Source organism: Colossoma macropomum, unplaced genomic scaffold (genome assembly GCF_904425465.1).
Source record: "Colossoma macropomum unplaced genomic scaffold, Colossoma_macropomum, whole genome shotgun sequence".
Lineage (NCBI taxonomy): Eukaryota > Metazoa > Chordata > Actinopteri > Characiformes > Serrasalmidae > Colossoma > Colossoma macropomum.
Window position 1 is genome coordinate 14,490,713 of NW_023494787.1, and position 27,808 is coordinate 14,518,520.

The 27,808-nt window shown below is 40.7% G+C and overlaps 1 protein-coding gene across 1 annotated transcript; it reads right to left on the reverse strand.

Moving 5' to 3' along the window:
* Positions 1-476: 476 nt before the first annotated feature.
* fndc5b (fibronectin type III domain containing 5b) lies at positions 477-26,009 on the reverse strand. The gene is made up of 6 exons (XM_036566206.1): positions 25,719-26,009; positions 16,028-16,143; positions 12,120-12,318; positions 6,275-6,364; positions 5,303-5,488; positions 477-907 (listed from the first exon to the last, which is right to left on the reverse strand). The coding sequence occupies exons 1-5, from the start codon at positions 25,786-25,788 to the stop codon at positions 5,349-5,351; spliced, it is 615 nt and encodes a 204-aa protein (XP_036422099.1). The 5' UTR covers positions 25,789-26,009; the 3' UTR covers positions 477-907; positions 5,303-5,348.
* Positions 26,010-27,808: the final 1,799 nt, after the last annotated feature.

A 27,808-nucleotide genomic window follows, 5' to 3' on the forward strand; every position in this document is an offset into this window, starting at 1 on the left:
TGCTCATCAGAGACAGCGAGCTGTTGATTTTACTCAAGACACACAAGTGATTAAATATATATTTCTATCACTGTATTAATATACGAATATACCATCAATATATCGCAGTTGGTTCAGTTGTGGTTGCTCTGAATGGTGCGATTCGGTCAAAATGGTTCAGCATGAGTCACTCTATTATTTATCCTGTGGATGTTTGCTTGGATGCCCTGAGAGCAAGAGAGTGCTTATGGAGAGAAATCCCACTGCACCAATAAACATTATCAAATTTACAGTTGTGACTGCTTTGGAGAAAACTACAGGAATGGGAATAGAACAGATGGAAGGAAAAACAAAAGGTGTGATGATAAAAACAGGAACAAAACGGCAAAGAGAGCGACATGTGAAATATCTTTAGTTTACCCCCTTCTTCAGTGAGTGTGCTCTAATGATGCACTGATAAAGGAAGAAAGCTTTGAGAAAACTATCTTTCCCCTCCGTTTATCGCACAACCCTGGTTTATTTAGCATCTGCCTCCAAGGGGATGACACATTTCGCCTTATCTGTGTGAGGCGACGCTGGAGGCAAAGGCATGCCCCTCAGGTGGTATAGCGCTCCTGGCTTTCCAGCTTTCAGCATGCTGGGACCTCCTGCTGAGGCAGCAGCTCTGGTTGTACCGTCTCCCAGTTTGGATCCAAACCCGAGGGAATACTTCGCACCGAGGTCTGGCACTTTCCACTTCTCATGTCCACTCCGCTCTTTAGATGTGCTCAAGTGGGAGGTTGTCTCTGTGTCCTTCGCAGACAAGCACCAAAGTCCATGGTTCCATGTTGTTTGAAAGGATATAATATTAAAGAGTCTTTTCAAATGAGGAAGTTCAGTCTGTTTTACAATGATGTCGCTGGATGGCTTTCTAGTATGTCTCAGAGCTCTGTAGGAGGAAACAAATGATAATAGGGTTAAAAGAAAACTTGTACTGAGTTGTTGTCAGAATTTGATTACATATTTGATTACAAATAATGAAATAACAAAAATTATACAATGGTTAGTTCCGGCCACGCAAGCTGATTAGATGAAAAGCGTTCTAACCGTGCTGTTTTTTTGCCATAACATCACGTTTTTTTCACAAACACTGTATCAATCTGCTGAGACGCCGTTGCTAAGCAACGACTTTGACAGCTGTAGGAGACGCTTAAGCCATTTGAACGTTTTTACTTCTTACTTTGCGCACAAACAGAAAATGGATACTTCTAAGATCACGTTTGACCGACAGACGATTTGGTCAGACTCTGAAGATGAGACTACACTAAATTCCCAAACTGTCATCACCACTGGGCAGCTTTTCAGTCGACAGCTGTGACAGAAGAACAGCTAAACAACCTGGAATTAACTGAATACCATTCGCCAAACAAAATGGGCTGTAAATGCTTTACAGACTGGCTGGAACAAAATAACATTAATACTGATCTAGCAAAATTTGACAAAACTGAGCTAAACTTGATATAGTGGCATTTTATGGTCAGACTCTGAAGATGAGACCACACGTTTGGCGAATGGTATTCGGTTCATTTCTGGCTGATTCCAGGTTGTTTAGGTGTTCTTCTGTCATAGCTGCTGACTGAAAAGCTCGCTCAGTGGTGATGACAGTTTGGGAATTTAGTGCAAGGAGCCAGGGAACGAACTGCCAGCTGTGCAGCTGGGCAAAAAATTTCCCAGCCCAAAACATAATAGTTTTTACTGATGGTTTTGACTGGTGAGAGTCCAGATTTAAACCCTATAGAGAATTTCTGGTCTCACTTTAAACACAAACTAACTCGGCAATGTTTTTCAACTGTTTGAAGCTGTCAGTGCTGAGTGGAAAAATACTGACTCTTCTTTCTGTGAAAGTTTGGCTGCAAATTTACACAAAAAACTTCAACATTTGAAGAAATCAAAGGAAAAGCTATGCTATATTAAGTTATTTTAACTATTTGTTCATTGATTATTTTGTTAAAACCATTAAAAGCTTAATGTTTTGCAATTTTGGGCTTGACTCATTTTTTTTGCCCAGGAGTGCTGCAGCTTACAGTGACCCTTACAGTCAAGATTTAAACCAAAAGCATGTAACTGAATATTTATGAAGAACCTTTTAGCTTGTTAGCTATCTGCTAAGCTGGTCAGTCTACTTTCAATGTCATGTTCTGTTTAAGAAGTTGATGAATAAAGTGCAACACCTGTGAAACACAGTGTGCTAGAGATCGCTCCGTATTAGGCTACAGCTGTTAGGTAAAAGCACACATCAACATTTAAGCTTATAACTTAATCAGAGATATAAATGCATCTGGTTAGCTGGTTGGTATCCAACAGGCTGCTATGAACAGTTTAGACAGCAGCGAACAGTGATAACTATATGTCTTACTAGAAGAATAACCTTTATTGTTGGTCAACTTTTTAATTGACTAGTTTTGAAAACAAGCTTTTGTCGAGGTTGGGAGGCCAATGAGGCATTTATTCTCCATTTTAAAACTTTCCAAAAGTCAAGCTGAAGACACGGCACTACTTTCAGGCACTACTTATTGCTAAAGGAATCAGCCATTTTCTAGGGTGTCTCATTGATAAACAGTTTCAGTGCACTAGAACATTCGTTCCCTGAATATTTCCACTGTGCTCCATAAAAATAAATATGAGCATTAGCTTTTCACTGTACTCACTGTTTTTAAGCATATTGGGAATATTCAGGGAACCAATGTTCTAGCGTACTGAAATTATTTACCAATAAAACCCCCTAAAAAAAAGGCTGATTCCTTCAGCAGAGCTCTAACTACTGAACTGAGCTCTTTGGGACAGACTCATAGTTTGATGAAAAATCTATCCCACAATGAAGTCAATCAGCCAGGCCATGTTTGGTGCTTCTGTAGTCTTTCATCTGAGCTAATGAGGCTAAAGCAGCTAAGAGGTATTGGAAGCTTATAACCCACCAATTAGCACTGTGCAAACTGCATGCCTAAATCATATCACCTTTGCCTTAAACTGCCAAGTTAATAATCTCAAGTACCTGCTTATGTGGCTTCTGACACTGTATGACACACTGTGACGTTTATACGAAGAGACAAATGCATGTTGCCGAGCTAAAGCAGCAGTTTAATACCCGACTTTGTCCATGATCTTGTATGTTGTTTATCCAGAGCAAAGCTAAAGAAGCTTCGGACACCAAACATGGCTATGCTGACCATGACTTAGGGTTGGGTGGTAGGATGGTTACAAGATCTACCACAGTGTTTAAAGACGATGCTGGTATTAAAAATGATGACGTCAAATTTGTTACATTTGAACAGACAAATAAATATATTCTACTCAAATATATTTTGATTGGCAGAGTGGGAGCTCATGATACAGGGTTCTGATAGAAGGAGAGGAAAAATCAGAGCCAGGAAAAGCCTCAAAAAAAACTAAAAGCCACGTCACACCAAACACGTCGAGTAGGAATGCTGATTTGCTGAGATTTTTACATTCTGCACTCCTGGGCAAAAAAATGAGCCAAGCCCAAAATGGCAAGACATTAAGCTTTAAATGGTCTTAACAATAAATCATTAAACAAATAGGCACAGTAACTTGATATAGGAGAGCGTCTCCCTTTGACTTCTTTAAATGTTGAGGTTTTGTGTGTAAATTTACAGGCAACCTTTCACAGAAAGAAGAGTCAGTATTTTTCCACTCAGCACTGACGGCTTTAAACTATTTAAACTATTAAAATATTGCCAAGCTAGTTTGTGTTTAATGTGAGACCAAATATTCTCTATAGGGTTAAAATCTGGACTCTGACCAGCCAAAATCATCAGTAAAAACTATTATGTTTTGGGCTTGGCCCATTTAATTTTGCTCAGGAATGCACCCGTATAAATTTAATGAAATAAACTTCACCATCATTAATCAGACTTGGCACTGGTTTACAGCCTCACTAAGAGCTCACTGTTTTCGAGCTGAAGGGTATGAGGTGAAAAAGACTAGGCTGTAACATTAGCTGAGGTAAATGACCTTTATTAGACTAGTTTTGAAAATGAGCTTTTGTCGAGGTTGGGAGGCCAGTGAGGCATTTATTCTCCATTTTAAAACTTTCCAAAAAGTCAAGCTGAAGACACGGCACTACTTTCAGGCACTACTTATTGCTAAAGGAATCAGCCATTTTCTAGGGTGTCTCATTATTAAACCGTTTCAGTGCACTAGAACGTTCGTTCCCTGAATATTTCCACTGTGCTCCATAAAAATAAACATGAGCATTAGCTTTTCACTGTACTCACTGTTTTTAAGCATATTGGGAATATTCAGGGAACCAACGTTTTAGCATTCTAGCATTAGCTGAGGTAAATGACCTTTAGCATTTCTCTATTTATTTAAAAACGGACTGCCTTTCTCTGTGTAAAATTTAAGCCCCATGTTATCTCATGTGGCTTTCTGCGGTCTAGATATGGATTTAACTTAATATAGTAATGGCAAAATGCTGTGTGACGCGCTAACAAATTGAACACAGCTCAGAATCACCGTGCACCGACACGCGTCAGCACAGAATTTTAAAAACAATGGTTTCGAATGAAGGTTGCAGGATTGGTGTGTTCTATGTCTGAAGAGACAAACAAACATATTCCATTAAAAAATATTTTGATTGGAGCTCACTGATACAGGGTGCTGAAAGAAGGAGAGGAAACATCAGAGCCAGGAAAAACCTCAAAAAACCTAAAGGCCACTGCGCACCGAAAACGTTAAGTCTGGTTTACTAGAGCACCGCATGCAGTAGAAGCGCTGATAAACATCAAGTTCAAGTAGAGTCATCTTTCACTGTATTCTCTGCGAGTGAGTGAGTGCATGTGCAGCGTACACCAAGAGAACGGGACAGGCCTGAATGTTTGACGCCTATGGTGAGATGGTCCAGTGGCTCCATTTTGCTGGCATGGTCTGGGTCCACTGAATGACTCAGCAGGGAATCATTCAGTGGCCTTAAGCGTGATTAAGCAAGCCACACCACAGAACACGTTCAATATCAGTTTTCACTCAGTCACTCGACTTTGTGCTTCCAGATATCCTCTAAATGGGTGTAGCATCAGTTCGCTGGAACCAAGCCTGTGCTGTGTGGCATGTTTGGCCAAAACACTACAGTCTCAAACATCATGTAACAGATTCAAAGTAAACTTTCTGTCACTCACTTGACTTTTTTGAATTTTGAAGTTTGAGGTTTGAAGGTATTAAAAAAGGGGATACCACCCAACCCTATCGTCCACACAGGCTAAACCTTTGTTAAGAAAAACTAGGTTATAAATGTTTAAAATAATATATGACTGCAAAACAAACATACATGTCCTGAGGCTAAAGCCCATTATTGCCTGTGGAGGAAGGTGCTTTTAGACCTTGCTGCGCAGGAGGCCCCCTGTGGGGTGCTCAGGGGTACTGCACTCTGATGAGTTCTTGGCTTTGTCCTTGTTGTTGTTGGGCTCATTGTCTTTAATGATGTCATACTGACGGCAGAAGAGAGCTATCACACCTGAGAGAGAGAAAGAGTTCGAATTAGAGACTGAGATGGACAGAAGAGGAGAGAGGGACAGTGATAGATGGGCGACGTCAGGGGAAGGAAGGAGATAATAGAAAACCTGGTGATGGATCACTCTACTTTTGTGACCGAAAACATTACAAACCAATTATAAACGAACTCAGGAAGTGTGATGAGCTGCTCCATTTTTTTTTAGTTGTGTCACAACTGTCATTTTTGATGATTTATTCTCTAGTCTTCCCACAAGCTCGATGGGGACTACACAGAAATCGGAGGGCCCCCGAGGTCCAATTAGACCAAAAGAAACTCCCACTCAACTTGTTTTCCCTCTCGCACACACCACACACACATATACACACATGGTGAGTGAGAGGTTTTTCCCATTAGACTTCAGCCACTTTGTACACGATTCAGCAGGGAATCATTCAAACAGCCCTCACTTGCAGCAGGAAAATATATCCATCGCTGGATCAGAGTGTAGGGGAGGGGAGGCGTATCGAATCAATCTCAGAACACTCATCAGCAACGCAAAGCCTGTTTTGATATCGTTTACTCTCTAATTAAAAACAGACAGGCTCTAATGCTGCTTAGTTGACGTGAAATCTTATTCATATGTATGCTCAACACCACTGGTGTTCTGGTAGGAGTGGAATGATGTGTGGCTAAGGTTGAAAAAGTTACCTGTACTGGATATAGTTCTTTATGATAAAACAGTAATGAGCTGTGTTTTCACAGCAGATAATGAAACCGCCAATAATTTAAAACACAAAGCTCTCTTACCTGCCCACATGATCAGGACAACCACTATAATGATGAGCTCTCCAGCCCTCAGTTGGGCTGCCTGGCCAACCTCCTTCATTGTCACCTCATCTGACAGAAGAGAAGACACACATACTCTCTTAAAGGGATGTTCTCTCCTTTAGTTTACTTCAGAGCTCTTTAATAGTCATCTCCATTATCAAAAACAACAAAAAAGGCGACTGCTCAAATCTACTGCCTCAAATCTGACTGGATCATTTGATGTAGATCTCACTTAACATTTCCCTAACAGAGGGTGCAACACTACTAGTGGTGTCTGGAAATTGCTTAATTACCTGCTATTTTTCTTATATGACACATTCATCTAATCAAATGAGTGCCCAGCTTTCTATTTTAAAGCAATAGTTCAGAAAGAAAATTACAAAAAAAAGTTAGTTTACATCATTTTCCCTGGTTAATTGACCAAGTCATGTTGGATGTCTTGAGGTTTTCTTAGTAAAATTAAAGTACCCAGCCTAGCTAAAACAATAGTAGCAGCTATCTTTCAGCTTCATTTTTGTCTGTGCTTTTGTCCGTTTTTGTACAGCAGTATGTCATACAGTGTCAGAAACCACATAAGCAGGTCTATTTGAAATTACTTACAACTTAATGAGGTTGCAAACAGAAAAAATATATTCAAATCTATTCAAATTTAGCATCCAGTGAGTGCCTTTACATGCACTTATTAATCCGATCATAATCGGATTTCTGCAGTTATCTAATTATTCAAATGGTCACGTAAACAGTAGGGGTGGGAATCTCTAGGCACCTCACGATTCGATTCGATTATGATTCAGAGGGCTGCGATGTGATTATAAAACGATTATCAATGCATCTTGATGCATCTTTTTTCTATACAGGATTTCTTTTTTCTCACTGTGTGAGGACTTGGTAGTTTTAAAGCAAAGTATTTTGCTTCTGTCAGAAGATAACCTTGTATCTGCACTTTTGTTTGTTTGTTTTTGTTTTTCAGTTTTTGAAATAATTTGAAAACGCCTGTTGCTCTTTACATTGTGTGTAAATTTCATGACGAATTAACCAAAAGAAACGTCCCAAAATGACTTGGTAAAAAGTCTGGTTCCATTGACTTACATTGACTTACAAGTAAAGTATGTTTTTTCCTTCTCCTGTAAATGTACCATTTTGGAGATACAAGGTTTTCTTCCGACAACAGCGATTTGTAATGATCCATAATGAATTTACTTCTAATATCTTTTAATAGTAAAACAAATGGAAGTGATGTGATGAACTGGAAGGCTCTCACTGCTTCACTGCTCTTGTTTGGAGCACATGAGACACTGGCTGCCACTCATCTGTGATAAAATACGCTGTTACAGCGACATAAGATCCTGTGGCAGTGGATGTCCACGCATCACGTTACAGCTATTGTACCTATTTTCTTCAGTGATTCCATAACTTCGATTTTGGTCTCGTTGTACAGAGTGGGGGGGTCACCATGTCAGTAAAATATCTTCGAGACAGGACGCTGTATCTCAGGCTCCAAAGTGTCCTACATAGCCTGAAAGCCCTGGTCCTCAATGACTGAGTACAAAAGCAAATCCTTGGCAATAAAAGTTGCGATAGTTTGTAATTCGCTTCGCCCTTCCCGAGTTGGGTAGAAGCTTTGACATCGCTTGCTTGATGGTCCTCTGGTTGGCAGCAACTACAACCGGGTGGAAATATATATATAAAAATATGTAATATCATGTTTATCTCTTCCAAAATATTTTAGTTTAGTGTGACAGAACTTGCATGTAGTGTGGCTCCCGTCCAGGTCCTTTTCCCCTTCAACTCCAAAGTGCTTCCACACGCTAACTGTTAGCTCAGGGGTTGGCAACATACGGCTCTTTTACAGCCCTGTTGCGGCTCCACGACAGAATTAGGCTTTCAGGTAAAAATAAAATAATACTCCTTTGCAGTAAAATAAAGCTCTGCTGATCGTTCTAACACTGTTTTAACAATAAATGGTCTTAAACGCTGCTAATCACCACCCTATAACCCTGAAGGCTGGCGTACAGACTGCAGGTCACATAGCAATTCAGACAATCACCCCTAGCTAGTAGCTAACGAAAAGGCAAATTGACAGATTTAAGATGAACATTTGGAGACAAATGGACTGATTTGCATTTATAAGCACCGCAGCTGGTTTCCTGGTACTTTTAATCTGCAACGAGAAACTGACAAACATTAAAAAGTCGCAAGGCTGAAGTCAGCTTCTCTTTCGAATTCTCCCGTTCCACCTTAAATGGTGCAGCAGTTACATTCTGGTGCCTCAGGTACATTTAAGGTGGAACAGGACAATTCGAACAAGAAGCTGGTGAATGAGAAACTGACTTCTGCTTCATAAAACATCGAATGTTGAGAGATATTTTACAAGAAACTAGTCTACTGCTGCAGAAAAGTGTCCTGTCAGAGATGGGAGGAAAGTGGTTGTAGTTGAGCAAAAACTTTAAGCAGAGCAAAGTCTGTGCTTTCGTTTATACTAGGACATTAGCACATACTAAGACGTATTGCACATAAAATGTTGTGGCTCCCAAGGTGGTTGGATTTTTGTTGAAAGGACAAAATGGCTCTTCGAAACATCTGGGTTGCCGACCCCTGACCTAGCTTTGAATGTATTGGGTGTTGATCGGATTTCTCTCTCATCCATTTGTGTCTTTGTTATGTGCAGCCACAGACTGTCCAGGCACTGCACTTCCACACTTCCAAGTTCCGCCTTCTGTGTTCCGTCAACATTACGTTATCAATTAAAACTTAGAAAACCGATTTTTGACATTTGTGAATCGATTCAGAATCGTCCACGTCCCTATCACGATTTGCATCTAAAAATCAACCCCCCCCCCAGTAAACAGCATACTCCGATTACTTAGATCGGAGTAAGGTCTAGAAATACTATTAAGAAATCCAATAAAGTGAGCTGGACTTTAGCTCAGTACTCAGATTTCTCAGTGCATGTAAACTCTTGTAAAAGTCAGATTTCTTTAGGATTTCTCATTCTGCATATGTGCAAATACAGACCACAGTACCGCGAGACGGCAGCAAAACACTTTTGGAGCAACGCTGAAACTAATTACATGCTTGACGAAATAACGTATTGAAATGCTCTTCATCTTCTAGATGATGCATGTTCATATTTTCAGGTAAAGTGGCTCAATGTAATAAAAGCTGAGTTATCAGATTATTAAGTGCATGTAACTGCACTCACTGAAATAACTCGCTGCAAAATGTATGTTTGCATATCAAAGCCATTTCACTCGCAATGGAACTAAACTTGGAATACTAAGTTGCAATGGAATATGAACTTGACTCCATTCAGTAAATAAGCCAAACTGACTTTGAAAACACACTAAACAAAGATTTACATCTTGAACTTTGGTAACATCGCTGCTGTCTAGGGACATAAGAAAAAATCCAGTCAGATTCATCTGGACATAACATTACAGCACATCTGCCTCGCAGCATATCTGGGACATCCATCATAAAAAGGCATGAATAAATGTTTGTAAACTATTTATTACAAATTTCATATTTCAATATTTCATAAAGAACAAAAATGATGCTTAATTATACTATGTAAATGCTATTGTTTGTAAGAGTAGTATTAAGAAAAAAAGTGTCTCATTTAGAAACAATAATGAGTATCTGAAGCCTGTGAAAAGTTGTACGGGCCCTACATGTTAGCTATATTAGATTCGTAGCTCTGGTGCAAAACGTACATTTGGGATAAAGAGAAAAGCGTAAATTTGATTTCTCACCAAACTATTGCTTTAAAGTGGAAAGTCGGGCTGTTATTATCTGCATGTGATTGGATAAATGTGGCATAAGAAAAGAGCGTGTAATCTGGCAATTTTCAGACATCACAATTATTACAGCACCTTTTGTAAGGGAATGTTAAATGCGATCTACATTGGATGATTTGAGTTAACTTACAGCTTTTTGTCTCCAGCCAGACTTGGGGCCGTAGATTTGAGCAGCAGCTATTTTGCGCTGTCGTTTGATGATGAAGATGACTACTGAAGAGCTCCAGAGCCTTGATGAGTGTCTGAATTTCAGAGGTTCCCTTTAGGCCAGGCTTCTCCGATCCCTGCTTTAAAAGAGATGTCTCACATCGCCAGGAGAAGAGACCGGGCCCTTCTTCTTGGCGGCAGATCTAAAGTGCCTGGTGGTAATTAAGATAATTTGTGAGTTTCCTATTTGTGTTCACTGATTAGCCTCAGACAAGCCCTGGAGGATAGACACTCTGCCGCGGCCTGCTGGATTGATGGAGCAGCGGTGTCTCATAACGAAGGAAAGGAGTTCCAGTTGTCTCTTTTCTGCTCCCTGTCCCTTGGACGAAAAAGTCGATACCCTTCAGGTAAAACTGAAATGTTATTGGTTATTTCAGGCTTCTGAGTAGTGAAAGTCTGGGCATTTTTCAGCTCACCATCAATGTCAATACATGTCATGAGTCCAGTAAGAAAAACAACATGAAGCCACCCCGAAGCGCTGGTAAGGGAGCGGCGTACGGAGAGAAAGATTAACTGTCCGTGTTCATTAGCCACCCTCGAGCCATGTGAAATGAAGTGAAGCGTAATACTGCTTGGCTGATTAATTGGAGAGTACCGTAGTGCTAATGGCTGATTATGAAACAGTGTTTTTTAGTAAATGCTCCCGTTATCTGCCTGTCACAGTTGACATGTGGCATCAGCTTAGTGTGACCCAGCCGTAAAGTAGCTCAGGCGTTTGTGCATCCTGACGGCTGAAATGGAGACAAGCACTGTGTAAGTTTCTGCTTCCAACCAGGAAAAGACAATGTGCACAACTTTAAGACTTTTTTTTCCCATAAAATATTCACATGTATCAAAGCTAATGACTGCATTTGGAAGTCCTGTAAGTCTCAGTGCAACTGTACACAGTCAATATTTCAATTCATTTTGAAAGGGGCAATCAACACATCACCCACTCATTCATCTATAATCATGCTGACTGGAATAAAATCCATAAAAACACTGACTTTTGTTTGCTTGTCACTTTGCTTTACCTGGCTGAAGGATGTTCTCCTGAAGGCTTGTATTCATATTGTGTGTCTGAGATTGTATGACTCATACTAGATGGTTCCTGGAAAATAACGTTTGGTCATTTTCCATGTCTCAGAAATGGATGTGGGAGTCAGAAAAAACGTTGGCGGCTATGGCCAAGCTTTCACAGACGTCTGGAGTTAAAAAGGGGCCTCCAGCGAAGCTTCGCTTGAGCTTTTCTACTGCACCAGATCAGTTTCTCCATCACTCTCCATGTCACCTCAGTATTCGCACAGTGTGAATCATGCCTGACCCCTTACTGCATGGCCGAGGTTTCAAGCTAAATGTCAGCACCGGTTACCCCAGTTATTCAGTGCTGCGAACCCGTGCGGATAATAAAATGGCTGCTCTGCTAAAGCAGATCTGCCCAGCGGAAGTTTGTCTGAGTAAGTGGGTCACTAAATGGATTATAAAACATAAAACTGGCCATATTGTGGGTTATTGTAGATAAGACAGCCTATCCTGCAATGAGGAATTATATGGGAAATGCACAAATGTAAGCAATTTTATCTGAATTACAGTGTATTTTTAGAGTGGCTGTATAACAGCCACCCTCCTGTGTTTATCCCTTCATGCAGTCATGATTCAATGGAAATGATTTTGCTGCAAAACATCTTTCAACCCTCTTTTCATAAGCTTACCATAACCTTTGCTTTAATGCATTTGGTCAATGTTCTGTTTCCACTAATAAACAGGCTCTGGAGGGGAACATTTCAAGAGGTTTTATTTGGTCTAAATGTCAGGTATTGAGGCATTTACCTCTGACTTACCAGGGCTTTTGGAGGCGAGTTTCTCTGATTCTTTTGGAGTGCGGAAAAGGACAGGGTCACTGGGAGGGCTGGTGCCACTCATACTGATGGACTGCACATGGACAATGTACTCTGTATCTGCCTCCAGATCCCACAGTGCGCAGGAGCGAGTGGTGGTGTTCACCTCCTGAATGAAGCGCATCATGCGCACATCCTTCTTCTAGAATAAACCGAACACACAGAGAGAACAATAGAAGGACTCAAATGTTTCCATGGTAATACCTTGCCAGTATCACAATAGCTTTACAATAATATAAAGCACCCTAATAACCCTGTTGTCCCTGTCAATTTGCAGTTTTTACATTTTTTAAAAAAAGCAAGACAAAGAAGTTGAAGTTTCTTTAAATAATAACAGCATGATTATCATTTATTACTCATGACTGTAGTTTATTACTCAACCCCTAATCTGCAGTGTAGTAATTACAGTCAGTTTTGGCTCTGTATTCCAGCACACTGGAATGGAAATGAAACACTTACTGTAAAGCTAAAATGTCATACTGACAAAAGTACTGAACATTCCCAGGCTCAGCTTAGATTTCATATACAAGAAAGCTAACTAATCAACTAAGTGTTGTGTTGATTCTACAATGGATAGAACGGCATTTGTAGTGGTATTTGTGTCTGATGTCTCCAACATAAAGCAATATCATTGGCTGTAAAACAGGACATCATCAGGCTTAAAAATCTGAATAGATTAACTGCAGCAAAAATATTAGGTGCATCAAAATCAACTGTCTGGTACACTGATAAGAAGCAAGAACACTTAGTACTAGCAAACTACCTGGAAGAGCACAGAAGACCACAGCAGCAGATAATAATTTCAACCATCATAAAGAGAAGGGATACACAGGCATGACCTTAAAGGGTTTAGTGCAAGACGTAATCCACTGATAAGCCTCAAGAATGGAATGGCAAGATCTGCTATGTGCTTTAAAAGCCAGTAAAGTTCCAGGACAAAGTCTTATGGGTAGGGCTGCACAATGATATTGGAATCATACTGTGTCGGCCCATATTTGTTTTTTTTAAAAATCATCGGCATCAGGCTAATGCTCAGATTTGGACGATATTTCAAAACGATATATCGCGATATGAAAATGACGCGTTTATTGCATGACAGAAGAGCACCGTTAAAATTTAGACGACACTGGCAGCGCTACAGCAGCACAGCTAAAATGTCTCTCATAGCACAGTGCACACAAGCAAAACCAGCAACTACTCAGGTAGATAGCTCTGTACATTAAACTCTAGGTAGGATGCTCTGATGGCTTAAATCTCCTTAGCAAAAAAGACTATCAGCATTAAAACTACAAAGCTGGTTTCTTATTCGCCAGCTTCTTGTTCGAATTTTCCCGTTTCACTATAAATGGTGCAGCAGTTACATTCTGGTGCCCGAGACACCGGCAAGGAGAGCCAATAAAAGCTAGGTTCAAGTTCATTTTTACACTCTAGTTGTATAAATTGAAAGAAATAAAGTGTTCAGCGTCACTCATCACACTTGTCATAAGTTTACTACCTCTTCATAGACGGGCTGTTTTCGAGCTAAAAGATGTGAGCTGAAAAGGGCTCGGATAGTAATGTTTGCTGAGGTAACTTACAATGAGCGTTTGTCTGATGACCTAAAACACTGGCTGCCTTTCTCTGTGTACATTTTTGGCCACATGTCTACTGTGGCTTTCTGTGGTCTCGATATGGCAAAATGCTGAGTGGCGTGCTGTGAGGCGCTGAGGACTTGAACAGTGCTTGATGGAGCACCAGCGCGACTGTGTGTACCTCCATTGAAAACAATGGTTTCGAACTTTTGGACACTGTGTGACGTGTGCAGCAGCCTTTACAGAGGGAAGTTTTGCATGCAAGATATGTACATGTAAAATATCAATATCGGCATCATCCCAGAATTCCCGTATCGCTGCATCCCTACGTAGGGGCAGATAAGATGAAGATTAGCCTTCATCGGAGTGCTGGAATGAGGAGAGTATGCAGAAAATGACTGTGCACACGGTCCATAGCATAACACCTCATCTGTGAACCATGGTAAATGCGCATGTAAGGCCACCAGTGGAGCTGGATCACTTGTCTTTATTAATGTGATGGTAGGATGAATTCTGACGTGAACAGAAGCATCTTAACCATTCGGATCCAAGCAAATTCCTCAAAACTCATTGAGCAGCACTTCACCTTTCAGCAGGGCAATGACCTAAAACATACTATAGCAACTATGGAGATTCTCAAGCCCACTGAATTACCTGACCTGAACCCCACAGAGCATGCATTTCATTTACTGAAGGAGAGACTGAAGGCAAAAAGCACTCAAACCACTCAGGACCTGAAAGTGACTACATTATAATCCAGGCACATCATCACCAAGGAAGATACCCAGCATCTGCTTATGTTTATGGGTCGCAGACTTCAGACAGTAATCAACTGCAAGGGTTTTGCAATCAAGTCATAAACATGACAATTTTATTCAAGATTATGTTAATTTGTCAAATTAGGTTCCAAAAATGGGAAAATCTTTGTAAAAAGGACGTGATACTGATGTGGATCATCCAGTATTGATGTGTTTATCCTCAAATTGAAACTGATATTCTGCATTCTCCTCATAGTCATTGTTTTATTTCAGTTGCAGTGGGCTAGAGTCACTGAATGTTATTATTAGTCACTTCTATAGAAGAGGATCCACCCACTGTCCCACACCTATACTCCAATAATGACACAGGACAATATAAAAGATAGCATTATACACAAATAGCCTCTCTGTGTGTGTAGTGTTTAGTGCGGTGATAGTGTGGTAGCAATGGTAGTCATTTCATTCCTCATTACTGGTCCACACAGACGACTGGCCAATCTCCGCAGTCCCACTGCGGGACAGGCAACACCCACACACAGAAAGTGAAGCATGCACAAAGTGCTGTAGGACGTCAATAATGCCATCAGCAGGTAGTACACAGAAGGGCCTGACTGATATATCAGTTGACTGATAATACCAGCTGATATTGAGATTTTTAAAGCACCATTTTCAAGCAAATACAGGCTGAACTAACATATTTGAACAGAAAACACTATCATGGTTAATCCCTTAAATTCCCAGGCTTATTAAATTGGCTTGGACAAGGCCAACTTACTATTCTTCATTTTATTATTAGTTCTTTTTTTGGTACTACTTTCACAGGTTGCAGTTTTTGAGCTAGAACCAGAACTTTGCGAGATCAGAGCCTATACAAGAATAGTGCCCAGAAATTGGGACCAATCGCACCTATGGTTTTCGTACAGCGTTCATTCAAACATAATGTTTTTTTTTTTTCGTATAGGACACTACCTGGGATGTCATAGCAATGGCCTCGCAACACCTTAGCAAGAAATTGAGATTCCACAGCAATGGTCTCACAACACCTTAGCAACCACCTGAGTTACCATAGCAATGGCCTCGCAACACCTTAGCAAGTACTTGGTACAACATAGAAATGGCCTAGCAACATCTTAGCCACCACTTGGGACACCATAGCAACACCTTAGCAACCACCTAGGTCACCATAGCAATGGCCTTGGAACACCTTGGCAACTACCTGGGATAGTACAGCAACGGCCTCGCAACACCTTAGCAATCACCTGGTACACCATAGAAATGGCCTAGCAACATCTTAGCAACCATTGTGGAAAAGCCCTGGGCATTGATGTGAAATACCAAAAACTGGTAAAATGCATCCAAACCTAACTTTTAGCACAAGGATAACATGTCAGACACAAACATAAATCACAGTACAAATCCAGTTTACTCAATTACACAGAACGTGCAAACTCAAGCACACATTACTGTGAAGTCAATCATTCATCTTCCATTTCAGTTTTCGATGTATTTAATACATCAGTACCTGCTGTGTGATGGCAAAGCCGATGACTGGGTCCCCCTCCAGGATGTCCCATGTGACCACAGCCGAGTTGCCCTCTAAGGTCTTGATGGTCACATTGAGCGGCGCAGACAAACTGTCTGAAGATAAAAGTCACAAAAGAAGAGAAAAAAGGTGTTGAGAGGGCTTCCTATCACATTTCCTTTCAACAGTTCTGGCCCTCAGCACGTGGCGCGTATCTGAGAACATCTCCGTCTTATGTGTGTGAAGAGATCGGCTCAAAAGATCACACACTGCTTTTCACACGAATGCCCCCCTCTCTCATTTCTAACACCAAACAGGACCCTGTGTTTCAAGTTCCAGTTCTTAGAAACCCTCTGACGCTCAACCTGCTCTAACGTCGCTCTCAATCGATACTTCCATTACATTTTACTTTTATTTACTCATGTGGGAGCTCTCAGATTGTTATGTGAACTAGCCACGGTGTCTTTAATGGTCAACAAACAAAACAAACGGCTCGGCACAGCTCACAGCGCATGCTGCCGTCTGCTTTTTGCCAGTGTTTTGTCCTCATGAATTAAATGAGAAGCATGCAGAGAAAGGGCCTCAGATGTTGTGACTGTGTTGTCATTCGTCAGAATAGTAAAGCAGCGATGCATAAATCACCACAGTTAATACCTAGTCATCCCTAATGTTCGCTGACAGTAGAGTAGCAGTGTCTGCCTTACATCATCTATCAAAATATTGCAAATCCACATCCCTTAAATATGGAAAATATTTTGAAAGACAAAAAACATAAGAGGGAGTGAGAGAGAAAATAGAAGGTTGTCCAGGTAGGAGGTTGTTCTGTCCACCAAGAGGAAGGACATCAGGAAGGACGTCCTACGCAAATTCTGTTTTTGGGGTCTGGTAAAAACTGCATGTAATGCCTTACTGTAACCACTTACATTCGGCTTTATTTACCTCTTTAACTCAAGCTTTATAGTGTCATACCAAGGCTAGTGCTGTAAGCACACGTTCCCTTTTGTTTGCAGGTGTTCCATTTACATATGTTCCAGTAGCCAGAAATAGCAGACATCAGCCCAGCTCTAAAGATGGTGATCCATACAGCAAGACAGGTTTATACATGGCCTCAGGCACAAATAACTTTCAAAAACTTGGGAAGAAAAGCTTAAATGTCTGAGTCATCATAGATATGGCCTCAAGATTTCTGCAGTGACATCTGGATTCAGTGCAACATCACTGCGAAGCTGTGGATCCTTGCATGGATTGGCTGTGGAACCCAGGGGAACCTAGTGAGTGCTGCTGAGCTATACGAACCGTGTCTGAAGAAGCCATTAGGTCCTAACTAGCGCCAGGCAATAATAATAAAATTCAATTCCACAATAGTTCTCAGGATCTCGATATTTAATGAAGTTTGCATTAATAAAGTTAATGAATCTCTGAATAACAGTCTGTTAAATGAATGCCAAACATAACAGGGCTTGTTTTGATGGGACAGACTTTTCTGTTTTCTTCCAATAAAACTACACTAAAGGGGACTTTATGTAGTGTGTTTCTACTGCCACAGGGACATCACTGTTTTATGGAATGTAATGTTCTCACAGATACAATGCCCTTTATCTGTTGCTACTCTTAAAGGGACACTTCAGCCAAAGTGAAAAACGTAACCATTGCAACATCTGTTGTAAACATACCCAATCTCCTGCTACAGCTGTGCCGCGCAATCCCTAGAGTGAGGTTTTCTGCTTTAAAGACTGGGGGAACCTCCTTCAGATGATGTAGCAAACGTAACAGCTAGGAGGCCAAATGTAAAATATGTATTTATTAGCCTCCACATTAGTGCCTATGCTAGCAGTCAGGATTTCTTTGGCACCATTGGGGGATTTTCAATAGACCACTGAAGTTGTGCCAGCCTTACGCAGTCGGCATCACGCCCATATTAGAAAGCCCAGGTCTAAGCTGGATTTCTCAAAAAACTGCCGCTATCAACATGCCAGCAAGCTTTGTTAAGTGTACTCCTAATGTAGTAAAGTGCATTAGGAGTAGATGGTGTCAATATATAATAAAGTTTAATAGTAGACCTTTTTTCATTTCAATGCACAGGAGTGCTACCTTGCTATTAGCATGGATGTAGCAATGTTCATTTTGTGAGCTTAGACCATGCCTTTAGCATGGTGGCAGTATGGGGGAAGACTGATTGAGGGAGGGGGAGAACTCTGAGAACTTGGGCTGGAGTTCTGTGTAGCTTCTGCCTGTAGCTAGAAGGCCAGACCCCCCCATAGCTGTAGTAGGACTGATGCAGGACTGAGGAACAGGGAGGTGATGGGGTGGCGGTGGGGATTGCGAACCCTTCGTCACGAGAACGGGAGGCGTGGATGTGAATTTATAGGGCGTTCGATTTGAAGAGGTTTCAGGCATGTTCCTCCCCCCAAACTTCAGTTATTACATAACTACATATTTTGACTCCTTAACGACCACATAATGCAGTGGAAGAATGCACACAGGACAAAACCTACTGTGTTTTGGAAGCTTTTGAGTATGATGAGGCATGATAGTGGCAATTTTTGAAAATCCTATTCATTTTTCTCTTAGAGAAAATCAGTTTAGACCAGGAGCAGCTAATATGGCCATGACACCAACTACAGAATGATGTGCAATTTCAAAGCACTACGGTTATATGATGTATTTGTGTAATGCATGATAGGTACTGATAGAATGCTGATGGACGAAAACACAAAAAGGACACAAGATCATGAATTCTGTTAAACCGACGAGGCTGAAGAGTGCAATGCTATGCTACAGAACTCTGCATAACACGACATATTAAACTTTTTAAAGTTTTAGGCCCCTTCAAAAATGAGGACACCACTTCCGGCACACCAGTACAGACGACACATTGCCCAGCACTAATCCTGCCCCGTCATAACCTCATTATCATTCTTTAAATCAAATGAAAAAAATGACTGTCTTGAATTTAAAGTAGCATACACCTCCTTCTTTAAATGAAAGGGACGACTCCACAGCTATGTCTCTGTTTCTGCAGGCCTACTGTCAGCCTGGAAATGAAAGCACAGGTCTGCTGTTTGCGTTATGCTGCTAGAACACAATGCTGCTGTTATTTCTTATGTGTTCTTTGTTACTCTATCATGGGTAGCAAAGTTCTTTGTTCTTCTTTCATGCCATCTATGGTGCTTGCATAAAATGCTGCTGATGTTACTTTTGTACTTCTTTGTTACTCTATCATGGGTAGAATGATGTCCCAGTGCGTTCAATTAGTTTAACTGGATCCCATTGCCTGGTAATAGCTTGTCTCGCCGGACTTGCATGACTGATCTATATTTCCCATGAATCACAGATCGTGCCTAAGCAAAGTGTATTGGCCTGTCCCCAGAGACAAATGTGTTTTGAATCTATTGATCAGCTCTTAGGCTTTGCACTCAACCCAAAGCTCTGCCATCCTACTGCATATTCCTTCTGCTCACTGTGGCTTCCAAGTGCATCCATTCAACTGGAGAGATGTGTAGTGCAAAAGTCCAGTTCATAGTTTTTCACTTATCCTTACAGTGATTCTTAATCTTATATAATCCTTATAATCAGGGATCAACATCGTCTTTTGCCCAGAGCTTCTGGCCGAAACATTTCACACACATTTGGCCACTAAAAATGCAGACCCTGTACAAAAACGTACTTGTCTTGAATTTTTTTTTGCATTTTTACCCTTTTAAAAAAACACCAGACAAGCTGAATTTTCACATATCCAGACACAGAACTAAATGCATAAATGCAATTTGGTAGCCAACACAATAGCTAACATTTTATTAATGTTAACGTTTTCATAAATATTTCCTTTCTCAATGCAACACCTAAGGGTTTTTGGTACTGAAGCAAAAACAATATCGATATAATAAATGTTTCTATAATTCTGGCCACGAACTCTTCATTTTGGCCTTTAGATTGGGTTTAGTGGCCCAAGTGGCCCTTGCAAATGTTTGTATTATGTAACAACCTTATACTGTCATATGCAAATTTTTGTTGCCACTGGTCAAATTACATGTTTTTTTTGATTTTCTAAGTGGAAAAAACTACACATCCTCTGCAAAGAACAGACCTTTGCACAACTACTGTTTATTTGCTGAAACATAAAATGTGGCCTGTTCAAAAGTCATGGCACATTTTATATTTAATGTTTTATTTTGTCCCATGTGTTATACTTACTTATAACTTGTATACACTTATAAACTGTGCACTAAAGCCATGTTGAGGATGTTAAACTTATTTTCACATAGAAAATCAACAAAGCATTGTAATTGTAAGCATTGTAAAAAGTTTGGCATATGACTGTATAATATATAATAACCTTACATTATATTAAAACCTTAAGTCCATTCTGGTACGAAATCAAATATGCATCAAATATAATTACAAAACTTCTATTACTTAGTCATTTTAAACCTATTTGAGTAATTAAATCTGATGTCTTGAGCAGCTTTGCTCTATAATTTAATTCTAATTGTCATTAATTTCATTTTCATTTCTGGCTTCTGGTGGTCATGTGGTGCCACCTGGTTTGGTACCAGCATTTTTATAAGGTTGTAAGGTTGTATACGCGGGGTATTAATTTTCACACAAGGCCACATTAAAGCTCTGCAAGGTTTTTAATCAGAGCCACAATCTCCTGTGCAGTTCTATCTGCTGTAGGTTTATCAGTGGCAGCATGAGTGTGAGCTATGTGAAAAAAGCAGGACATAGGCATGGCCAGTGCACCTCCTCACCACCTGTGCCTGCTGCAGTGATTTACTCCACCAGGGCTGATGAGCTGAGGATGCTGGCGTGGACTGGCTGCCTCCTCGGCCCTTGGCCATGCCAGGCCTCATAAATAAAGCAAGCTCTCAACATTTATCTCTTAGGCAGGCTCGAGAGAGAATATTTACTGTAGCAAATTTCAGTCGAGTCCAAATGTAACGTACAGCCACATATCTGGAGCTTATGGCTTATAAACGCTATTCTGTGAAGTTCACGCCAAGTGGCTTATCAAAATTAGACTTTTTAGATGCAAACACAGATGCAGCACATCAGCTATTTCCTAACTGTGTGATTTCAAATTGTTCTTGTGTCAACATCTGATTGCAAACAGCTTTTCGGGATGCTTTCGAACAATCAGCCTAAATCAATTTGCTAAGAGGGTGAAGAGGGGTTGCTGTCTGATGAGAGAGTACGCAGCTGTAACTGTAGCTATCTTTAGTCATGGTTAACTGTGATTAACTTACATAACACTGCTCTTTTACAAATGTGAAAGTATTGGACTCTACTTGACTTGAATGGAATGTGTGCAAAGGAGTAGTCATAGGACTACTGCTCAGAGATGTGTGCATGTTTGGGTTGATATAATAAGTACATCTTTTAGTCGAGATCTGCATGGGTTAGAGCTGCACAAAAAACTGTATTAAAATCGTGATCTTGGCGCGTTACTTCATGCCAGGGGTGGGGAATTGAGGGCCGGAGACCAGCATAGTTTGGTGTTTTCCCTGCACTAACATTCCAACTAAACTTGGCAGTTAACCGCTGAGTTGAATCAGGTGTGTTTTAACAGAAGAATCACCAAACTGTGCAGGAATCCATCTCTTCAGGACCAGAGCCTCCCACACCATTTCGATGTGATTTGATTCAAGAACAGGGTTGATTCATATTTGTTTTATTTTAAATTTGTTTTATTTGTTTTATATTGTTTTGTTTTAAAATTTGACCCTAAAGAAAGACTATTTAATTAAAAAGCAGTGCATTTTATAGATATACGAAATCTGTCTTGCTTTTAAATCATGTGCCTTCAGGATGAAGGTGTACGCAGTTTCCAGTGTTCATCACTGACATCCAGTGAGAGCAACAGTGGCTGCATGTTCCAGCTCCTCCTCGACTGTAGCCCCTCTCTCTCATACTATGTTACATTTTATTTCGAGGGGAACTGGAGCTTTCAACTTTGTTGTTGCATTTGTTCATTTGCAGGCTGTTGATTTATCCATAGTTCTCCTGCAAGCACTTACATACACTAATGAAGGCGTCCTCTAGTGCTAATGTTACCGATATTGCTGGTGTTGCTCCATCAATGCTGTGTTTTGCTTTTGAATGAGACTTTAGACTTGATATACTTCAATCATGAACAAACTGACAGTATTGCAGTGGCTGGAAATCAAGAACTCCGTCAATGGAACTTCTTGCCATTTAAAAGCCCTATTTAAATGACAGGGCTACTGTAATGGAGATACAGCTACAGCACATACACATGTGCTAGAAGGGTAAAACGCCTTAACAGTGTAAAAAATGACATTTATTCATTAATATATTAAGAACCGTGCAGCCCTAGTATGAGTACAACCTAACTAATTCTCTACAGACCTTCTGTAGTACACATGATATATACAGGGAATTTCCAGGATGTGATATTTGGAAGTCTATCTTGGCAAATTTGCTTGAAATTTGGTAATAATTAGTTTATTGTCAGGACAAACTTGTCCAGCCATCATGGACATGAAATGAGAAACCACACAGAGCTTATAATACTATTCCTAACAAATGCTTTACAGTACAACAACATACTACCATATTCCCTATGATGCTGAAGAAAGAATAAAAAGGCAGTGTCAATAAGTATAAACTCATATACAGAAAATAATATCTATAATAAGCAGAATAAGCACATGAACTTCCAAATAAAATGTCTTATGGCTCAACGGGGAAAACACTGTTAATCATGTGGCCAGAGGCTGGAGTTTGGTATTCTGAAAAATGCATTATGGTACAATGACAATATTGTAGGCGGCTAAGCAATGTAATATTTAATATTTTAGCACTTGCTTGAAAACCAGGACGTCGCTCTGCAAACACTATTGTTACTAATGACAGTGAAGAGAAGACATGCAGAATACATCAGCGAGTAGTTATACTCATGCACTCTCAGAAAAAAAAGGTACTAAACTCTCGTTGGGGCAGGACCCCTTTTGTCTCTGGGGTGGTACCTTAAAGGGTACATCTCAGTGCCTTTAGTCAGGGAACATAATTGTACCATAATCCATTTTAAATTATCTTTTCTAAGTTGTATTGACTCCACACACCCCGTCTCGTCTCCAGGCTTTTTTTTTATTGTTCTGTTTTAAAACATTAGATTATGAAAAGGTACAAATATATACTTTTTACCTTAAAACTTATTTAAGGTACACAATTGGACCTTAAAATGTACCTCTGATTGTACATTTACATTGTTTGTACCTTGATGAATGAAAAACTGTGAGCTGTCTTGCATTACAATATCAAAAAGTGCTTCAAATGCATGTATGGAAATCAGTGAGGTTTTTGATATTTCTTTACGCAAAAGATCTTCTCATTTCTGCACATGTGGTTTTGCAGTCAGTGTCAGCAGCACCCCGAACTGGATGCAAGCCTTAGGCTGAGTGGATTAGCCCTCTGAGCTCCAAACTCCAGCCTCTGGGCCAAAGAGCAGCTCTGTCTCTTCAAGTCTGACAGCCTGACTCCACCAGTGGTGCCATTCTGAAGTTAAATGGCACCCAAATCCTGGCTCTGTGTGCTCGCTTACAGCTACACTTGTATTTGCCACAGCAAACTTTTTTCTAGTGAGCCAACTGATTTATCTTGGAAAAATGAGTAAAATGAAACAATATAGTATTTGACACTGATGGTTAATAACGAATTAGTTCACTATTGCATCTTTATTTCTTTCTATTTGTTTGACATTTGCAAAAACGTCTGGATCTGTGTCGTCCATCTGTGCGCAATTCACACGTCCCAGAACCACACAAATCTTCCCAGAACAATATCAGGCTCATACAATATTCATGATATCCTCCCATAACTTTCACGAAGCAACTGCCACTGTCAGATGAAACAGCCATTTAGTGAGTGAGAGAGACCCCAGCGTTTCACGCCTCCGTCTTTCATCACACGCAACGAGGAGGTAAATTCTCGTGCGAAACCTTCACGGCTGTTCAGCGTTCTAGCACATTTGCTGCAGGTTGGCATCACCTGCTGCCTTTGTTGTGGCTGTGTAGTAAACTCGCCTGTCTGTAAACTGGGTTATTCCCTCAATTAGGACTGAACGTGCTGCCCGTTTGTTCTCTCGCCGTGCATCAGCGCTGTTCTCTGCTGCATTGCCTGATTAGAGAGATGATATGGGAAGAGGCTTTGTTGATGGAGCCTCTCCTGTTCACATGAAAGGGAAAACTAGACGCTGCCTATTCAGTGTGATGGGCTATGCTGCCTCATAGGCAGGGTTCACAAGGTTACTTTGAAAACGTATTGCATGACAGATTATTCTCTGCCTGTTCAAAAGTGAAGGTTCTTTTAATTTCAGCTTCCACTGCTTTCCATTTACTCTCTATTCATAAGCCAATTTTCTAGTTTAAAGGTAAAAAACCATTCAGCTCCCGTAAACCTATTCCTTCTTAACGTCGGTGCTTTGCATTTGCCTTCATTTTCTAGTCCTCTTGTTTACATTCGCTCACGTTGAGAGAGCAATTTACATGAAAATCCAACCTATCTATGGCTTTATTTATTTATTCGTGGATTGCTATTACCGCTTTGTATCTCAAACATGTAATCCCATTAAGCTGCCTGGATTCCATACCTCTTCTGCCCCGCTCATTTGCTCCTCATTTATTCTCACATGCATAAAGGTACATGCACGCAGCAAGCGAGAGTGGATCTCCTTGAACGTGTGTGGATAATGGAGCGTGGGTGGCTGGGATGAGACCCGCCGGGTTAGTTTGCAATGAATATTACAGGTTAGCAGAGCCGCACACCCACTATTGCTGCTGATCAAAACAACAGTACAAAACATTATTAGGGCTGCAGTGCACAGTACACAACAAACCTGTGCGCTTCTCTTTGGCCTGGTTGAGAATACAGATCACTCTGTCCTTAATCAGAGGCCCCTAAGGGTAGATTTTTTATGCCTTAATCTGCATAATGGATATAGCATTCATTGTATTGTCATTGTTGAGGAAACTGGACACTAAAAGCCCGAAGTAAACATTCTGTTAATCCAAATTCAAGACAGCCCAGTCATGAGTGAATGCAATCCCTGGTAACTGATTATTGATGAAAGGTATTGAAAGATTTATATCCAATGCATGTCTTAACCTGTGGTTTCAGGGAAAGCTGTCGTCGTGATGCATGCAGCAGCCCATAGTCTCAGGCTGTGTAGCTATTAACAGGCGACATGCATACAACCACAACTAAGCAGCATATGTTAAAGGCTCACTCAGTGAGGTCCAGGTTAGACCCTAAATGAAACTTTAAGGTTTTCCTTATCGCTTGCCCACCAGAGCCTGTTTGGCTTGGGTCAAAATGACAGATGATGGGGTGAATGAGTCCAAACATGCACACACAAAATGGGGAAAACCCCACAGAATGTAGGGCTGAGGCCCAAGTTATGCTATTTATTTCCCATTTTCTCCCCTTTTCTTTTGAATCCTAGGTGTAGGATGGCTGACTATACTATGCTGTTGCTCCATGGATGTAACCTATATGAGGAACAGGTTGTCCATTTCTTCTGCCCTCAACCCCAGTGAACATGCCCCACAATGTCTGTCTGATGGCTCTGCTGATAACAGCCAGATGTTGTTCTCAGCACACCAGAACACCAACATTCACCCCTGTCGTGTCGGTTTAAGCCTGCTGGGGCTGCTCGCCATGCTAAACTTACCGGCATCGACCGAGGACACGGAGATGCAGCCCAGAAACAGCAGCGTAGCAGCGAAGCTTTTTCCTCCCATCCTTCAGAAGAGTCTTTACATTCTCGGACGACGTTGAATCCCATTTACTCGCAATAGGGCCGTTGCTCGGCTAAAGCTAAGAACGGGGCCGCTTTTCTTTAGCATTCGCCACGGCTCGTCGTCTTTGCCGCGTTTTCCGTCTCATGAGCGAACGGCGAGGAGCAAAACTCCCTCGCACACACTCGCAGGCGCGCGCGCACACACTCATACGCACACACGGACGGGCGCCATCAGAACGCTATGGAGCAGAGTCTACCTGAGACACGGCGTTATTTTTTGTTTTCCACCGCTATTCCGACAAAGCCCGCCCCTCATCCCCTGGGATTGGCTGAGATCGTAGAAGCTGTTGTGACGCGATTGGCTGTTAGTTCGCACTCACAAGCGATCCTCCAATCGGCGACTTTTGTCTGAATAGAGGTGGAGAAAAAAACGCGTTCGATTCGCGCGTGTGGCCGGTAAACACCAACGGTTTTTCGGTGTCGCTGAGTACAGATTACCAATGAAATAATAGTACGAATAATAATATATTAATACAAAATGTAGTGACGGCAGTTTAACTGTTTGAGATTCTTATTTTTTAGTATACGCTAAAAAACAAGCACTGCTGCCCTCAGACTGCTCAATCTACATCCAAGTGTTCTTTAGTAAAGGGAATGGTTCTATTTAGAACCACTAGTTCTATATAGAGCCATACAATTCCATGGTTAAACTGTTCTTAGCTGTTCTTGGTGAAATGGTTCTTCAGATTGATGTGTTGTAGGCTATTTGGTTCTCTGTAGAACTCTATATAGCACCGAACAGGGTCCTTCTATTGTTACAAGTTTGACATCGTAAGAATAGATGAACCATTTTGGTGCTATGCAGAGCCATTTTCAGTAAGGCTCCATGTAGAACCATATACAAAACATTATCCGTCAATCTGAAGAACCATTTCACCATGCAAATAACTATTCAACCATTAAATGGTTCTATATAGAACCTTTTTGAAAATGGTTCTATGTAGCACCAAAAAGGGTTTTTCTGTTGTTACGATGTCAGGCTTACAAGCTTATAACAATAGAAGAACCCATATTGGTGCCACGTAGAACGCTTTTCAGTAAGGTTCTGTATATAGAACCATATACAACACATTCTCCATCAATCTGTAGAACCATTTCACTATGCAAGGAACCATTTAACCATGAAATTGTTCTATATAGAACTCATGGTTGTAAATATAAGCATTTCTTTACTAAAGAAAAAGAGTGTAGTCCTCTCTCTCTCTCTCTCTCTCTCTCTCTCTCTCACACACACACACACACACACACACACACACACACACACACTCTTGCTCTCTCTCTCTCTCCCCCTAAAAGGGAACCAAAAAATGTCATGGCTACACTAAAGCCTCCCCACTTTCTCTCGTTTTCTCTTAGGCATCTGGGACACATTCAGGACAAATTGGGCACAACAAACACATCCCAGATAACAAAGTAACATAGAATCAACACTGATATTATGTAATTTCTGTCTGTTTTGACTGATGACCTAAAGTCAACTAGTCAATTACAAATCAATGCTGATTCAGTAGTTCTGCACTGAATTGGACAATGTCAATGTTTCTTTGCCATCTGGGGAACCATATCAAATCCTTTGCATTGTAAATTGAGACTGTATCATAGCTTATGACAAAGACCACATTCTCACATTCTTGAAACCCACCTGTATTACAATAAACATTTGCCTTATGAAATCATGTTGAATGTGTGGCTCATTCAGACACCAAACATCTGATAACTATATCTGATTAGCTGAAGTGAAAATGTAAGGTCATATTTGGAAATCTGAACTTTATCATTATCAGTGAGAGGAACTGGCATGCTCAAAACACCTAATTTCTCAACTACACACCTAAAAAAGATACTTCTTTAAGGATTCTTTAGTAAAGAAAATGGTTCTATATAGAACACTCAAAGAACCCTTTGCATGACTGAAGGGCTCTTTGCATGGTGAAACGGTTCTTCAGATCCATGGAAGCTAC